This window comes from Myotis daubentonii, chromosome 18 (genome assembly GCF_963259705.1).
Source record: "Myotis daubentonii chromosome 18, mMyoDau2.1, whole genome shotgun sequence".
Classification (NCBI taxonomy): Eukaryota; Metazoa; Chordata; class Mammalia; order Chiroptera; family Vespertilionidae; genus Myotis; species Myotis daubentonii.
In genome coordinates, this window is record NC_081857.1 from 3826085 (window position 1) to 3844002 (window position 17918).

General features: G+C 54.9%; 2 protein-coding genes across 6 annotated transcripts in view; one reads left to right on the forward strand and one right to left on the reverse strand.

The window, feature by feature from the left end:
* The window catches only part of POU2F1 (POU class 2 homeobox 1), a 138595-nt gene extending 127547 nt beyond the window's left edge, over window positions 1-11048 (forward strand). For all 5 annotated transcript variants that reach the window (XM_059673981.1, XM_059673979.1, XM_059673980.1 and 2 more), the window contains one exon: window positions 657-11048. In XM_059673981.1, coding sequence (XP_059529964.1) covers window positions 657-967 — 311 coding nt within the window. In that variant the 3' untranslated portion in view covers window positions 968-11048. The remainder of the gene's footprint in view (window positions 1-656) is intronic.
* A 2330-nt stretch (window positions 11049-13378) lies between these two features.
* The window catches only part of CD247 (CD247 molecule), a 70416-nt gene continuing 65876 nt past the window's right edge, over window positions 13379-17918 (reverse strand). Inside the window, exons 5-8 of the mRNA XM_059673996.1 lie at window positions 16334-16366; window positions 15760-15816; window positions 15082-15123; window positions 13379-14331 (exon numbers count right to left, since the gene is read on the reverse strand). Of these exons, the coding sequence (XP_059529979.1) occupies window positions 14266-14331; window positions 15082-15123; window positions 15760-15816; window positions 16334-16366 (198 nt within the window). The 3' untranslated portion in view covers window positions 13379-14265. The remainder of the gene's footprint in view (window positions 14332-15081; window positions 15124-15759; window positions 15817-16333; window positions 16367-17918) is intronic.

Genomic DNA, 17918 nt, shown 5'->3' on the forward strand with positions numbered 1-17918 from the left:
TCCTGTAACGCCTACCATGCTCTGCACAAGTTAGAAGGGGCAAACTTGATCACACCTTACACTTTACTTGCTAACTTAATTTATTTTAGAACAAAAGCCTTTGGAAAGATGGCTTTTCATCTTGTGTATAAAGCCATAAAGTGCTCAGATTTTTCATAGTGCCAGTGGATTGATAAAAGCTGACTATATTTTAGTGCTATGATTGCTGGAGCTAGTTTGTCATTTGAAAGGAGTTTAACATTGGCAATCTTTATTAAAAACAGTCGCTGGATTTACCTAATGCTGTCGGTGGGCACTGAAGTCAGGGAAGCTCCAGTGCAGATGCAGCTTTAGCGGGTCAGACAGGCCTTACCTCCCCACCGCCCCCGCTCACGCTCACTAGATTGATCAGTCCTTTAGGCCAGCAGTCGCCAACCGGTGGTCCGCAGACCACCAGTGGCCTGTACAGGTCTGAAAGGTTGGTGACCGCTGCTTTAGGTCCTGCAAAATCATAACAAAACTTCAGGTGGGACAAGATGGCTCTCTGATTAAGAAAAACAGCGAAGGGCCGGGCTTTATAGCTGGTTGTGGGAGATTGAAGTCATTTGGTGGCCCTTGGCTTCTCCGGGATGGTATTAACGGTCTCCTTCCCACCTGTTTTGGGGGTTTGTTCATAGCTCTTGCTTCTGGTGGCTCTCTTCCAATAACATCATTGGACGCAACTGGGAACCTGGTCTTTGCCAATGCGGGAGGAGCCCCCAACATCGTGACCGCCCCTCTGTTCCTGAACCCCCAGAACCTCTCTCTGCTCACCAGCAACCCGGTTAGCCTGGTCTCTGCCGCCGCAGCCTCCGCGGGGAACTCGGGGCCTGTCGCCAGCCTTCACGCCGCCTCCACCTCCGCTGAGTCCATCCAGAACACGCTCTTCACAGTGGCCTCTGCCAGTGGGGCTGCCTCCACCACCACCACCGCCTCCAAGGCGCAGTGAGTGCTGCCCGCCTCTTCCAGCGCAGTGCCATCGAGCAGCCAGCTGGCGACCGCAGGTGCCCTGGCTCCCTCTTGCCACGGTGTGAGGGCGAGGGAGAGGAGAGCAGGAAAGACACGTGCCGGAAAGAAAGGATGAGGACCGGACTTCATTTGCCTAATTTTGTAATAAAACACTGTCTTTTCAGGATTGCTTCATGGATTGGAGAACTTTCTAACCAAAAATTAAAAAAAAAAAAAAAAAAAGCAGAAACAAAAAATCAAAAACAAACAAAAAATAAGTGAAAGGACTACTTATCATTTCCAGCGGTCACGGTGGCAGTCAAGGTGGGTTACCAATTCTAATATGGGTAGGAAGGAGATTTCTTGTTTGTCTAAAGTCCTTTTTTTCTTAAAAAAATCATTTTTATGGGTCTGTTGTACAGGCCACTAAGTCATAACAAGGTGTTTATAATCGTATCAATTGTGTTGGGGGTTCCTTTCTTAACTGGTACAATTTAGGCAGGCCCGCGTTACTGTATCTGTTATTGTTGTTGTCATGTTTTATATATATTTGGTTTGGACGTGTCTCGCTCCTGGATCCTGCTTCAGTGAGCTCCCACTGTGGGGAGGGGTCGGGAACTCGAGTCCTTCACTGCGAATGTCCTTGCTGGTTTCCTCACCCTGGACGCTCACAGAGGCCCTAGGAAATGTTTTCTGTTGCCACTTATGCAAGAGGCTCGGTGCAGAAGCTGAGGGCAGCGTGCACAGACGCTCCCACTCCACGCCCCCATCAGGTGGTGCCTTTGGAGCACTTTTGTGTAGGAAGGAATTCCTGCTGGACTGTAGCTCTCACTCCGACCTTGAATGACCCGAGGCCAGGTCCCGGGGTGCACCAGCGCCGCTCCTTGCCTCTCATGGGGCCGCACGTGTTGCAGGCGGGACTTGGCTCCAAGAGCAAAGACTACTGCAGACACCTGCCTGGGTGGTTCTCGTGACTCTGATCTCCTGAAAAATGCTCCTATTGTTGCTGTGTGTGTGTGTTTGTTCCATTGTGTGGAAGGTTTTCAACCGAACTTCCTTCAACTTAGCAAAGAACAAATGTACTTGTTGGGAGTGGGGTGTTTCCCTCCTGTTCTCTAAAGGAGCCCTGCTAGCCTGCTCCCATCGGTGATTGACCTCCAACAGGGGGATGAGAAGAGTCTGAGGTTACACCTTCTCTAGCCACAGACTTCCTTTTCCCCAGGTGGCTCTCACCCGCCACCCCAAGACCGTCCTTGTCCCCTAGTGGAGAAGGCACGCACTAGCTTCGTGGGTCTGGAGAGCCTGAGGACTGAGCAGGACCTGTGTGCCCCTCACTCGGGTGTCTCCTGGGCTGGTTAGTGATGCTCCTGTGAGGCGGGTCACGTGGCAGTGGTAGCTGTTCTGGGGAAGGGAGGAGCTTCTGGCACGGGTGCGGTGTTTCTGGACTGTGTAAATGAGCCCAAGAGAAGGGGGAGTTCATGAAGTAGATGAGGAGCGAGGTGACTGGGAAACGGGAACCCCTTTTCTTTATGGTAGCATCTATACCAAAACCCCTGGACTGATCCCTGCAAGGCGCTCCTGCGCCCGCCCGCCCGCCCGCCCGTCTGACTGAGGGCGAGGGCCGGCTGCTGTCCCGGGTGCTTGCTGACCTTGCCTGTCCCAGCTGCACTTTCCCCTTCTGAGCTTTGGCTGAGGGCTTACCTGTCATTTTCGTTGCTTGGCTTGTGCTGGAGGGAGCTTGGTTCTGTGCACTTAGGTCTCCACGGCCTTGGGAAAGGTCGTGCTTTTCTGTTTGTGATCGTCCAAGTGGGAGACAGGCACATTAATGTTAAAGGCCAGAAACATTTTCATCCCCTTGTTGATTTTTCTTTTGTTCCATCTGTCTTCCTGTTTTATTTCACAAAGTATTTAATTCCCATCCTCGGTGTCCTCTCCTCACCCTTCCCTTTCCCTAAAATCCCTCCAAAATCAGTGAACTGCAAGCAGGGATACTAACAAATGTCCACCCACCTTTTTTATGTGTGGTGTGTTGTTTTTTTTATGTTTTTGTGTTTTTTTTTTAACTAAGCTTGAACCAAAGTCGATTTTTAGCAAGCTGCTGTACTAAAGGACTAGTTTTTATCGTGCGGTTCAGACACATTGAGGAGTTAGATGCTACTGACAATTTCTTTTTCATTGTCTTTAATAATTTTATATAAAAGTTGCTGCTTCTTTTAATCTTTTATGTTGGTAAATTGTACTATCCTCTGGGCAGACATGAACTTGATTTTTAACTAGTTTATTTAGTTTGGTGTGTAAATAGAATGGCAGTGTCGGTGAACTAACTTTTCTCTCTCTGCCCCTCAAGTTCTCTGATGTAGTTAAATTTAGTCTTGTATCCTGACTTGATATCTCTAACTTTAGTCTGTGCTAATGGTTGTAGGACTATCAATAATACTGCAGCTGCCACGGGAATGGGTTGCGCCCTTGGGAGTGGCAGGTTCCAGGCAAGATTCAGGGAGGGGAATGCTGATACCCACCATACTGGGTGAGAGGCTATAGCATTAATTCCCAAAATGACTACCAAAGGAAATGTCAAGGCCCAAGGAACTCCAGCCCAGTGGCTAACAGCAAGGGCCAGGACTGACTGGGTTTGTTTCCTATGTGGCTCCAAAGATGCTCCCTCTCCCAGGTAAGACTCACCAATGGACTTTAATATGTAAAAGGATACTAAACATTCAAGTCAGTGTGATGGTCTTCATTCCCAGCCCTGTCTGTATTCTCTGGTCAGTTTAGGATAAGGGAATTGTGTCTGGGGATCACTTTATGATATTAAACCAGCATAAAAACCTGTATTTAAAAGAAATAAATCTTTAGACAAGTAAAAACAAGTTGCAAAATGAACGTACATTTATACATGTACGAGAAACACTAAAACAGCTTGTTGCTGGTTGGATAGCTTAAATAGATCTCCAGCCCCACCCCTAGGAACCTCACTGACCATATTGCTTCATGACACAACCTGCAGTCCTTTGTCACTGTGTCATCTTTATCATCTCCACAAATGCTTTTTGTGTTGAGTGAATCTCTGAAGCTGGATACTCAGACGTAGCTGTTAGACACCTTATGTGGGAGTCTGGAAATTAAGAGGGGCAACTGATCAAAAAGAGGTGTTGGGTTGAGTTCCTGCATTTCTAAGAGGAAGGGCCAGACAGGCCATCCCAACTCATTGTGACAGTCTTCTTTTTTCCCCTTAATGTTTATGCAAGTTTTATTTCATCCCTGAATTTGCTTAACACATTAAACCAAAGACTAATCTAATGCATTTGTAGTGATACTATATTTGCCCATGGCGATGGGCCTTCCCGAGGGAGTGCTGAATGTAACTGTTTGAACCCTACTCATTGCAAGCAGTGCAGTTTGGTCGTGCACTTGATGTGTGCCCTGTGTAAATCTGAGGGACAAGGCAGAAAGACCTAGAAAAGGGCTTCTCACAGGAACCCTGTTACTGTCCCCGATTTAAGAAATAGGTTGAGTACTGTATTAGTTTAAATGTTTCTGAAGTTATGGAGGCAGCTCTTTAGAATTATGTAAATGGTGCAGTCCGTTATGTGATGTCACATACTTCCTGTATTTATTTGATAAGAAAGATCAATACAGCCCCATTTACTCAGCTTCTTGTCAGAGATGGAACCGCAGGAGCCCGGCTGTTGTTCTGTGTAGGACCACACCTGTTTGTACTTCATGGTAGATTATTAGAAAGAATTTTTTTAGAAAGAAAATAAGATTAGTTAAAAGGCTTCTAGTGAGATTTTTTTTTTTTACCATTTGTTCCACATAATTCTTTCATTGTTGGGGGGAAAAGCACAATTATACCTCTTTTTTTATTTTTAATGTTATTTTGTCCTATTATCCTTCATTTATTTGCAAAAGTAGGGGGAACCTTATCTACATTATCCAGAAGCACAGATATTTGCTTGATACAATATTTAAATTCAGCCCAATCTTTAACATTAAATTTTCTATTTAAATTGCTACATTTGCAAGTATGGGAAATTAATGTCGACTTTTAACATTATAAATCCTAATAGTAAACATTGCAATTAGTGTGTACTAGACATGTGGCTTACAGAAGACACTGATTGTAGTTCATAGTCTAAAGTTGTTCCCAAGCCACGTCCTCCTCACAAAACTTTCTTACGGAGAAAAAAGTAAAATCGGTGAGATGGGAAGAAAAGGGAGCAGTGTTGACAGGGAGAGGCAGGGCCGGGGCTCCTGGCTGGGGCGAGCAGCGGGGGCCTGGCACCCCCAGTGCCACTTCCAAGCCTTCAGTTACAGAAGAGCCGAGCAGCTCATTGTGAGAGCTTGGTCAAATGCTTTCTCAGAAATCAGCATCAAAAATTGATCAATTTAAAATTCTGTTTTTCAAACCATGTTTATTAGAGCTGAAAACTTTAAAAGACCAAAGGTCTGGAATTTAAACTAATGCCAGTGGGAGTGAGTTGACGGGTTAATTTGATCACGAGCATTAGGAGGATACTTTTGTGCCCGTGTGTAACGAGCGTTCCGTGTGCGGCCTCTTCGAGTAATGCTGGCCCCGGCCATTCTGGGGTCATTTTCAATCTTAGACATTTTGAGGACAACACTTGATAAAGTGGTAAACCTTCCTGAGCAGCCCCTGCCTTTGGAGAAGAAGGAAACCCTCCTTGGACCAGGACTCGCTAAGGCAGCTGACGGAGGCGTGCACTGCGTGTGCCTGCGATCCTGGGCGAGGCTAAGGCGGGTCCCGTTCTGCCTCCTTGTTTCTCAATCCAGAGAGAGTACACGGGACGCCGAGACTCCTAGTGAGATGTTGGAAGGGTCTCAGAGGGCAGGGTGTTCTCTGAGTTGTTCAGATGTCCACGTGGTTCGTGAGCTGCTTCTGCTCCGACCACCCTCATTGATGAGCAGTGCCGTCCTGGCTCTGCCTCTCGGCTTTGGCCCCACGCAGGAGCCGTGGGTGCAGCTGTGTTGGTCTGGAACCTGGATCTCCTTTTCTCCCTTCCTTCTCCCTTTGAATGGCGACACCTTAATCCGTGAGGATAGTGCTGGAGGGTAGCGGTGGCTACTGGCCCCTTCATGAAATACCTCAGTGTAGTTTAGCATTGTTGCAGAACTGGTTTTAAACTAAAAACCAAATAAACAAAAAGAAAAAAACTTTATAAATAGTGGAAATAATTCTAGCTGTAGCATTTAGTTAACTGATGTTTATTAAGATGGATAAACATGATTGATGCTGTATGTATTGGGATCCTGTTTATAGGTTACAGTTTATGGGGTTCGAGGGGGGTGGGGTGGGGGACGAGGAGAAGGTGACTGTTAGAAGGAATCGTTGCTCGTTGCTCGTGTTGTTTGTTGTTCCTTCTCTCTCTCTTACCAAAGGAAACTTGACTGTCCCTGTGACTGGGCTTGGGGTTTGTTGGCCTCTCTGTGGTCTGACCTGCTGGGCAGTGTGTGGGGCATGCAGGTGGCACAGGGGTTCAGGGTCCCTTGGGCGTTGACATCCTTGCTAAGGCGGCCTGTGCCCCCAGATCAGCCCTGCCAGCCTCTCCCAACGGCTCTTACCTCTGTATGTGGCAGGCACGTGGGCAAAGGATGACGGTGCGATGCCGGTGCGATGCCGGGTGGAGAGGTGGCAGTAGTGCCCTGTCCGTGTGGACAGCAGAGCAGAATGAGTGCATGGGCCTTGTCGCCTGGGAAGATGAGCGTGGACGGCTCTTGTCGCCTGGGTCATGTTGGACGTGCTGGTAGCACACACTCTTGGGCCCAGCTGACTTCCGTCCAGACCAAAAATGCAAAAGAAGGAAAACCAAACCTAGAAGTTGACAGCCGTCCTGCTTGCCCCCCACCTCGGTGACGTGTGACCTCTGGGGATTGGTTGGCTGGTGAGATTGAGGAGGGTGTGTTCTGGGGGCACGTTCGGGTGGGCGGAAAAGGACGCGCCTTTCTGCCCGCACTGTGGGACAGGCTTTCTCGGCCCCCCTGAGTCCAGACTAGGCACTTCTCCAGAAAGCCTGTTTGTAAATGAAGGCCCGTCTCATGGAACTTCAGTGGGATCCGGTTTGGATACCAGAGACACCGCTCGGCCCTTGCTTATCCTGTTTCAACGGCAGAAGGAATAGGAACAAAAAGCTGGAACTGGGGAAGCTTCCCCGCTGTCCTCTCCCTCCGCTGCCTGAGGAGGGCCTGGCGGTCACCCTGGCTTTGGAAGAGACTCCTTTAGGTTCACTCGCTGGTCTGAGGCCGGATGGGCCGCTCAGTGTCGCCGGGACGTTCTTGGCATCGCTGGGGGCTTGGGGGTGGGAGGAAAGGGGTAGGGTTCTTTCTTTCCCTTCATCTAACACGTGTAGAGCAGAGCCAGTGCAGCTAAGTTCAGGTGAGCGAGATGTGCTGTCAGTGTAAAAGAGAAGCATTTTCAAGAGCAGGTGACGTGGAAACCGAGCCCTTCCTTGAAGCTCTGCCCATGGCGCCGTGTTGTTCCAAGCTGTTCGTGCACGAGAGCTCCCCGGCATTGAGGAGCTCATTGTTCCGGGCACTATTGATGACCCAGAAAGGGAGGGAGGGCCAGAAATGTATTGCTCTCTCAAGTTTTCATCAAAAACTGCCAGGGTGCTGGGCGTATGGCAGCTGTGCTAACAGTCTTGCTGACAGGGTGTGACAGTGTCAGCCCTGGCTTCACAGGACGCTAGATGGCAGGGCCTGGGCGCTGAAGGGAGAAGCACTCGAAGCAGAGGCTGTGGGATCAAGGGTTATGGATACCACTTTGAGGGCAGAATGGGACTCCCTGGGGTGGGCAGGGTCCCTGGGTCTGCCCACTCTGCCAGGGCTCCGCCACCGTCAGATAGGTCAGACCCCAAAACGAGTTTCCTGTAGAAACATCGTGGTCTGCTGCAGAGTCCCCTGGATTTTCTTAGTTCCTTGCTCATTGCTGTGCTCGCAGCCACACAGCAGCCGAGGCCTCCTTCAGACCCTGCTGTTTAATGAGGCTTCCAGATGCTTCTGTACAGCCGGGCCCCCTTGGAGGGAAGGACAGAACCAGGCAGACACATGCCCCGTGCTCCCACCTGTCTCAGTGGGAGCCTCGGGCAGGAAATCAGTGCACTTTGAGAAGCTCCGGGACAGCGCCGTCAGGAAGGCTGGACTCGCGCCAGCCAGGTCGGTGCCCTGCCTGGGTGTGCCCTGCCTTGGTTCTGACCTGCACAGGCCCAGTGGGGCGCCTCGCACCCGCCTGTTGTGTGAGCATGAGGCCTGCGGCCGTATTGGAACGGGCCTTTTTGCAATATAAACCTCCTGTCCCGAGGCCAGGTCAGGGAGACAGACGGGCTTCCAGCTTCTGACCGGCTCCAGCGGCCTGTGCGCACCGCTGGCGGAGGAGGAGGCCCGCTCTCTGCGGAGACGCCTCCTCCCACGGAAGGTCAGGTCGTCCGCCTGTCCCTTCCTCTGGTGGCAACAGAGGCGAGGCGAGTAAGCACGGGCCTCCCACCGCAGCCGGGCGTCGTATACCTCATTCTAACTCGTGACTGAGTAACTTGCTTCAACTTCCTCTAAACCTTATGGAGTTGCCAAGTCTGCCCTCCCTCCCGTGAGTCATGCCGAGCTCTGGCCTATAGCATCGAGGGATCTGGGGCCTGGGGTGGGCCCACCTAGCGCCTCTGAATGTCGCTGCTTGAAAGCTACTGCAAGTGAGGGCAAATTGCAATCTTCTGGTTCTTTTGTTGCAAGAGGTCTTCACAGGTCAGGGGCCCACTCCCCCACCTGCCTGTAGGGGCTGGCCGGCTGTCAGCTCCCACCCCACCTTTCCGACTGCTGGCCACACGCCAACTCCTGTCTTTGCCTTTCCCTGGCGGCAGGAGGCCGCCCCTTCCCTCCAAGCCTCTGGTTCTGCTGGCTTTCGGGACTGTGGGTGGAAGGGAAAACACCAAAGAGGCCCCTTTGCGCTGACTGCTGCACACACATTTCACTTTTGTTCCTTTGACATGACCAAAAAATCCAAATATTTAAGTTATTATTATTATTAGTTGACAATCTTATGTCCCGTGGGCTCTCTGAAGCCTCCCCCGGCCCGTTTCCTTTTCTTTGAATGTAGTTCCAGCCTCAGTCCCCACTCCGCCCGGAAGCTCCGCCAGGTCTTCCTCTGTGATTCGCCAGGGAGGGTGGTTTCTTTGTTTGGTTTTGTTTTGCTTTTTAAATTTCCAGCCAAAACCAAAGATTTCTTAATGATTGTATAAACTCAAAACAAACAAAAAAACCAAAGATAAAGGCAGTCTTCGGCGTCGATCCAGTCTGTGGCGTCCTGGCCGGCGCCAAGCAAGGCCGGCAGGTGGGGCTCTGGCCGCGGGGGGGCAGGTGTGCGCGCCCTCGGCCTGGAGCTCTGGCCCTGCCGACTGTGAACATGCCGTGGAGCACAGTGGCGTTTCAGACACTTCAGAACAGCAGACAAAACCCATCGCCACGATAACCCGCCCATAACGCCACGGTCACGGCCAGGCAGGGCTGAGCCCAGGACGAGGAGGGTGGGCGCTGCTGGCCCAGGACTCCACAGAGTGGGGGGGCCGAAGACCCTGGCGCAGGACTGGCTGCTCTGCTGGGTGCTAACCTCTGGGCTGGCGCCGAGCACGCCCAGGGCCCTTCGGAGCCTTCGTTCTCTTTCCTTTCCTGTCCCCGCGGGAGCGTGCAGAGCGCGTGTGGACCGTTCATTCCCCACTGTGGCTGTCTCCTTCCTGCGGCGCGCTGCGCAACTATGCATCGTGTTTCTCACCTGTGCTAGGTAGATGCCTGTGACTTTTTAACTGGGGGGCGGGGGTTGCAAATGAAGGAACTTTTTACACGGATCTTTTTAATCTCAGCTTATGGGGGGGTGGGTTCTAGGGTCATACAAGCTCTATCCCAAAGCAAAACCCAAATGTTAGTAATCTTAGGCTGACGCAGATACCAAAGAGAATCCCACCCTGCACCGCAGACTGCGGAGTGCGCGCACCGCACCTGCACTCGTCTAACCTCAGCAGTTCCAAAGCGTAGATGTATATTTTGGTATATTTCTGGGATATTAAAAAAATGTTGTTTAACTTCTCGTTTGTTTCCGTGTAAAGTCATAGCATGAAAATAACTGAACTGTCCTATTCTTAGTAGTTTGAGATAATAGTATTTTTGTATGTTTGGGTGTGTCTATGTATGTATTAACATAACAGTTTTCACTGCCTCGGAGTTCCTAATAAAAAGAAATGAAACGCTCTGCGTGTCCGTGCTGTCCAGTCGTAAGCGCCCACCCCTTTCGTTTGGAGTGCTCATCGCTGATGACCTGCCCACTGGGGCATTGTTTTCTTTTAAAGAGACAGCGATCGTGTTTTTCTAAAGATGTTTTCTTTCTGTCTTCAGATAACTCCCTCACCTTTTTTTCTTTTTCTTTTTTTTTAAATATTGATTCAGGGGTGTTTTTCCACTGTTGTCAAGGGAGGGACACGAGGGGGAATTGGCCCCTTGGCCTCCCATACATTTTTGTTTTATGTGCCTAACTTTAAAATGTGAGTTCGAGTTCTCTTTTGTGGAAACTTAAGATGTGGTGTATGATTCTTTCCAACATGGTCCAGCAGCTCCAGCGAGGCAGTGACCACTCCTGGGGAGTTGACGGGACCCCTGCCCTGTTTCTCCTGGTGGTTTCGCGATCTGGGTGGCTATTGTGTAGCCCCACTGCCCCAGACGCCTGGGTAGCCAGTGCCCGCCCCCGACGCCCCTCCCCACCCAGGAATGTTTCATAAGAGTCAGCTGATAACATGGCATGGGGACTTTGCATTGGGAGGGATTCACTGATGCCTCCCAAGGCCTGAGGAGTCAGGGGACATAAGTGGTGCTGTCTCCTTAAAAGTGCCCTTCCTGTGACCCCTCCTGGGCCGCCCACAGGCTGTGGGCTGGGGAGAGGCTGTGTGGGTGGCTGAATCAGAAGGAAATGCTAGGTTTTGTGTAGATGCATTTGTCTGCTGTAACTTTTTATATATATATTAAACTTAACTGTAACTGTACAGTTCATTTCTGTTGTAAAACATCATTAAACCATTTTTCCAAGTGTTTTCGCATTGTCTGAGTTTCTCTGATGGGGTCGTGTTGGTGTCTGGGTGCTTCACACACATCCCCACCCAGATGGCTCACAGCCCTGCCCGTCACCCCTGGGCACAGGGTCCGCCCGCCTCCCAGCCAGGCCCTGGGGGTGAGCAGGCAGGCGTCGGCCGCAGTGGACTCCAGACCGCGGGGCTTGCTGCCATCAAACACGCAGGCTCCTCAAAGACTCCCATTTCACTGTGGACTTGACTGCAGAGCTGACACTGAACTTGACTTTTCCAGATTTATCGTCTAAACTGCCCTGCACACATGTCCCCTGTGGCCTCGGGAGGAAGCCAATCCTGACTCGGGCCCTGGCCTCCTGTCAGAGGCGCCCCTTCTCCCCTGAAAGGGAACCTTGAACCTGAACGCGACTTCTTGCGGGGAAACCAGCTCACTGAGGAGCTCTGGGAGGGCTGCTGCCTCCGCGAGTGCCACAGCTGGCGTGGCCTGTGCTGCCCTGCGTGGGGGTGGAGGGAGCTGCTGTCCTGTGAGGCCCAGTGGGGAGGGGTGGCCTCGGCCTGCTCAGCCTTCTCCCCCGTCTTGCATTTAAGTTGGTGAAGTAATTTCCTTAAAACAATTCCACGTTTTCAGCAGGAATCCCGTTTGGCAGAGACAGTGGTGAGCTCACCAGCATGAGAGAGATCTTAGAAGGCAAAGCCACTGCTCAGCCCCAGAGGGCGAGGAAGGAGTGCCCTTTCCACTGTTTCCCTGTCCTCTGTCAGCGGGTCTGCCCCTGGCCAGGTCCCAGTGGTTAGAATTTAGATCCTTGGCTGGTGCACCGAAGGGGCATGGGTTCAACTCCTTGTCAAGGGCACACACCTGGGCTGCAGGTTCGATCTCTAGCCCTGGTCAGGGTGCATGCAGGAGGCGACCAATCAATGTCTCCCTCTCTCCCTCCCTTCCACTCTCTCTAAAAAATCAATGGAAAAAATACCCTCAGGTGAGGATTAACAACAAAAATAAATCAACAGAAGGTGGGCATGTTCTAACTCACTTCGTGTGGCATGAGGAGCTCACCAGTGAGAGCTGAATTCTCTGTTGCCACCTTTTCTCTCCAAAGACGAGGGCGGCTCTCACTGGGGCGCGGTCTGTCAGCAGCTCAGTCCTCCCAGCCCGCGCTGTGTGGTCATAGCACGCTCGCGCTTACACACACACACACACACACCTGCCCCGGAAGTCAGCCCCAGAGCTCACTGCCAGCTTCCTCCTTGCCTCCACTCAAATTCTTGACGCAATGGGTCAAACCCTTGTGTCAAGCCAGCCATGGGTCACATAACTCGGCCCACCTTGACCCTAGGTGTGGGTGTGTCCACTCGCTTTGGTAGATGACCAGCGTCTGCCTCGGAAAGGCAGGTGAGCGGAAGTTGCAGCCGTGGCCGAGCTTGACTGGCAGCAAAGGCAGCGAAGCGACGCTGGGGTCTTCCCGGCCCCAGCCAGGTGCCACGGCAGGCGGACAGTCTGGCCCTCGGGGAGTTCCTTCCACATCCTTCCAGGCTCCTCCGTCCTCGCTGGCTGGCCCACACCTGCTCGTGCCCAGGCCCTGACCCTGCAGAGCACTACGTCCTTTCAGATGATGTGGCTGAAACCGAGGGCCAAATGTGACGTCCCCAACTGTGATGACTCCATGCTCTTCTCCCTGGCATCTGCCACCCGCTGGGCATGGAGTGGCTACTGCCGACATGTTGGCCGTAGGGAGCTGGGTTCCCGGCGTCCAGGTCAGGGGCAGAGCGCCTTCGCCGTGTGCGGTGCTGAGCAGCGTGTCCTGGCAGAGGTGCCTGGCACTCCTGTCCAAGTCCCTGACCTCCGGCTTTAACAGCTGTGGCCCGGACTTTTCTTTTGAACAAGTGAAGGTATTGATTCCAGAGCCTTTACCCAATAGAAATTGGTGGATATTTCCAGTCACCTTTTGTGAGGGAGACTGACCTTGAAGCCTCTGTCGTCCTCCATCCTCCCCAAACCCCATGTCATCTGTACAAACCAGTCCCAGACTCGCTCTGCTGCTCGAGCTGCGGTCCGGTGCCTGAGGGCCCGGGGCCTCTCCTGCTGTCTCCCACACCATGGCCAGAGCCACGCTGAGCCCTGCCCGCCAGGCCCTTTCCTTCACCTCTGTCCCCACGCCGCCCGCCCCTCTGCATGTCACCTCACACTGCACCCACGCTCAGGCCCCGCCCGCCGCAGCCTCCTGGCCCTGGGGCACTGATGCTCCGTGCTGGCTTGGAGAGCAGCAGGCTGGTTCCCGAGACTAAATGCTCATCAAGGACCTGGATGTTGAAATAAAGCTCCGCCTAAAGCAGTGTTTTCACTGAAGCGTTTATTATGCAAAGAGCAAGGCTTTAGCAAACCAGCATAGATAAAACCCAGCGGGAGAGGCTCCTTCCAGGCCCCTGTCCTCCGGGCTCTGCAGGCCCCGTGGTGTGGGGTCTTCCTGGGAGGCCTTCATGTAGCGGGTCAGTGTGACGTGAACAAGTGCCAGGGAGCCACGGCCTTGCCCCGCTCGGGAGCCCGCCTCGGTTCACTGCTTTATACCGGTTTGCTCATCACACGCCTCCTTGTAAGGATGTGAGCTCAAAGGCACAGGCGTGTCCATCTCTCAGGCCCAGGGCCTGGCACCCGGACCCCATGGGAAGGGATGCCGGCGGAGGGAGGCCTGTGCTCCGGGCTCTGGAGCCTTCACGCGGCTCCAACCCAGCCCCCCACTGCGCCTCTGTCCGCAGGGCTCTGCCCGGACCTTCCTCGGCCCAGTGCCGAGCTACCCGGCAGTGAGGGGATGGTGGACAACAGAAGCCAAATCTACAGCAGGGGCCAAGCCACTCAGGTGCCGACAGCACAGACTGCTGGGCGGTGCTGGCGTCCGGGGCTCCATTGGGGCTTTACAAAACAGACTGAACAGCTTGGTGTGAGGAGTGTCCTGACCCAGGTGCGAGCCACGGTCCGGCCCTGGCCCCAGGCAGGCAGAAGCCGAGGGCTGGGCGGGCTCCAGGACGGGCCGGGACGCACTCCCTCACGTGCAGGGTGACGCTGAATGGAGGTTGGGGACGGGAGGGGACCAGACGTGACCACATGAAGCACCTGTTCTGACAGAGGACTTGGAGGGGAGACAGGAGCGAACTGGGCTGTGCATGTTTTTCCTGGGTCTTTACAATCTGGGTGTCTGCGGGTCTCCCTGTGGGTGCTGGTCCCCAGCTGCTAGCGAGGGGGCAGCGCCTGCATGTGGAGGGCATCATAGGTGTCTTTGGTGGCCGTACTGAGCCCCTGGTGAAGGGAGAAGGAAAAGACTGGGTCAGGAGCCGCACCTGCCCACCAGGGCCCAAGAGGTGTCACAGCATGGCCTGTGCCTGCCCACCCGCCTCCAGAGGCCCGGGAACTGCCCTCATGCCCGCGGGGGTGGGTTCTGTCCCTGCTGGGTGTGGCCTGGGGCTCCTTTCCTGACAACGGTTGCTGCCCCCAGGCGCTGGGCCCTGCAGTGCTGTGTCCTGTGTTCCCACCACGCCACTGCGGCTCCACCCTCCCTGGGGCTCCAGCAGACGGCCCTGGGGGCATCACCTGAACTCGCCTGGCAGGTGGAGTGAGGGGAGGGAGGAGCCTGGCCAGGCAGCTGGCCAGGAAGCCCCGGGCTTGGCATACTTCTCCCCAGGATTCCATAAGCCAGGCTGCTGACAGCCACATTTCCTTTTCAAACTTGTGACTTCCCTTGGTAGTTCCCCTTCAGTCTTCCCACCCCTCCTGCCGTCTCACTAGGTGTGCGGAGCGAGGCAGCCGAGGCAGCTGCCGGGCCCAGACACGGAGGAGCGGCCCACGGCTCTGGGTCCTGCGCGGGCACCAATGCCCGGGACGCCCTTGTCCTGGGTGGGAACCCAGTCATGCGCCTGGTAATAACGCAGCCCGCAGGGGGGCTGGCCGGCCAGCAGGCGCCCTGGGCTCGCCCTGCCCAGGCATTGGCGAGAGCACAGAGCTGACCCCGCAGGTGAGGCACAGCGGGGAGGGAGGCAGTATGGCACTCACCTGGTAAAGGCCGTCGTGCCCCTTGCCTCTCCGACGCTGGTTCTGTGGGGAGACAGGACAGGCGGGTCAGGCAGGCCTCAGTGGCCCTGGCCGCAGGCCATGGGCAGACCTTGGCCTCTGACGGGGAGGCGAGGCCTGGCTCCGGCCCGGGTTTGCTCTGACCACGCAGATCCACACCGATGCCGGGCCGCCCCACGGAGCTGCCGCAGGGCCCGCGGCTGGAGGAACAGCCCGCAGCCCTTGCAACTCCGGCTGCTCCTGGAGGCTGCGGGCACGGCAGTTCCACTCCCGGTTCTTGGTTGTCTGTGACCAGGGGCCCGCGGTCCCTGTACCGACACTCGTCGGAGCGCACAGCACTTGTCACTGTTGCTAACGGCAACAGGCCTGAGCTGCTCTGGCAGAGCTCAGGCTGCCCAGGGACCCGATCCGGCTGGTTTTAATCCCCAAAGAGCATCGGCCCTTCGTCCGTATCTTCTGGGCAGCCGGATGGGTCGGAGCTGGAGTGCCTTCACCTCTGCGGCCACCACATGGCTTTTGCTGGTGATACGAATAGGTGGGATGGAGGCCCCCCAGCAGGCGCCTGGGGAAGACTGTGAGGACCTTCTTGGGAGTGCCCCCTCCCGCCCCCACCCCCACCCGACCCCCCTGTCTTGGGAATTAAGGAGGAGCAGCACTCACATCGCCTTTCGTCCCGATCTCGCTGTAGGCCTCTGCCATCTTCTCCCTCTGCAGCGCCTGGAGGGGCAGTGGGCACGGCTCAGTGACTGAGGCAGAAACACGAGCTCCAGCCCTCCCTCCCGCAGCCCTTGGGACTCGCCCTGGGTGCCAGCCCTCGGCCCTGAGCTGGGAAGGTCGCTGAGGCTCAGGAAGGTGAGGGGCGACGTTCTAGCCAAAGGCCACCCACGCAGGACGCCGCAGGCTCACCAGGGGCCCCGGAATCGTGGTTGAGCAGGTCGTCACCCCTGCAAGGGTCCCCTCGCGGCAGACCCACACCAACGCCAGACCCCACCCGCGATGGTGAGGCTGGCAAGGCTGGCCAGTCCGTGAGGTGCCCCCCAGCGGGGCTGGCCCAGCCTGACCGGAGGCCCCGGCCCACCTGGGCCCTGCAGCAGCCGGCTTCCTGCCGCAGGCACCGCAGGCCCAGGAGTGAGGTCCCGCAGGCGGAGACGTGGGGCCTGGGGAAGCCTGGAGGACCCCCCCCCCCAGCCCCTCCTCCTGCCCACTTTCCAAGGCACAGGCCCCCTCTACTCACGTTGTACAGGCCCTCCTGGGGGTTCTTCCTCCTCTGCTGGGAGAGAGGGGGAGTCAGAGGTGGAGCAGCAGCCCCCGTGGCACCCCCATCACCCCATCACCCCACCACCCTCTGCGGGCTCCGCCCTGGCCTGGCCGCTGGACGGGGGGACATGTCCTCCTCCAGGCGCCGGCACGGTCCCCTCTCACAGGCCGGCCTTGCCCGGCAGGCCCGGGTGTCTCTGAAGGCCCGTCTGTCCCTGGCAGGTACACCGCCCGGGCCACAAGCCTACACGTGGGGTTTTGCTGAAGCTGAAAGGTCGTTGGGAGCATGGCAGCTGCTGCTCACAGGTCCCACTGGCCCATCCCCGCCCGCCCGCCCTGCTCTCCCGGGGAAGGAGGGGGAAGGGCTGAGGGGGTCTCCCCCACCCGCTATTCATTCTAACAGCCCTACATGGAGCTCAGAGGGTGTGGGGGGCTGCACGGACAGCTGTGACTGGACAGGTCAAGGGCCACAGGCGGTGTCAGGCAGCGTTTCCCTGGCCTCACCCAGCCGCTCCCCTGGCACAGGTGACAGCCGCCTGGCGGCCATGCTCACAGGGCACCTGGGCCCCAGAGACCCGCGTCCAGCGGCCTGGCCCTTCCTGTGGGCCTCCCAACTCTATGCTCCTGGGCAGGTGGCGCTGCTGTGACGCATCAGGGTGGCCTGGACCCAGGCCCAGGGGGCGGAGGGGCCGCAGGAAACTGGCCTCCATCTGTCCTCCCGCCAGGCCCCTCATGAGGCAGGGAGGGGGCAGCGGGGGAATGTGGGGTGCGGCTCTGAAGGGCCTCTCCTCCACCCTGGCCCCCCCACTCACACTCAGCTCACACTCACTCACACACTGACCCACACACACTGACACACTCACACACTGACACACACACTGACCCACACACTCTGACACACACACACACACACTGACACATACACTCTGACACATTCTCACACATACACACTGACACACACACTCTGACACATTCTCACACATACACACTGACACACACATACACACACTAACATACTCACACACTGAAACACACTAACACATTCTCATACACACACTCTTACACACACACACTGACACATTAACATCCTCACACACTCATACTCACACACTAACACACACATACTGACACACTAACATCCTCACACACTCATACTCACACACTAACACACACATACTGACACACTAACATCCTCACACACTCATACTCACACACTAACACACACACACACTGACACACTAACATCCTCACACACTCATACTCACACACTAACACACACACTGACACACTAACATCCTCACACACTCATACTCACACACTAACACACACACTGACACACTAACATCCTCACACACTCATACTCACACACTAACACACACACACTGACACACTAACATCCTCACACACTCATACTCACACACTAACACACACTGACACACTAACATCCTCACACACTCATACTCACACACTAACACACACACACACTGACACACTAACATCCTCACACACTCATACTCACACACTAACACACACACACTGACACACTAACATCCTCACACACT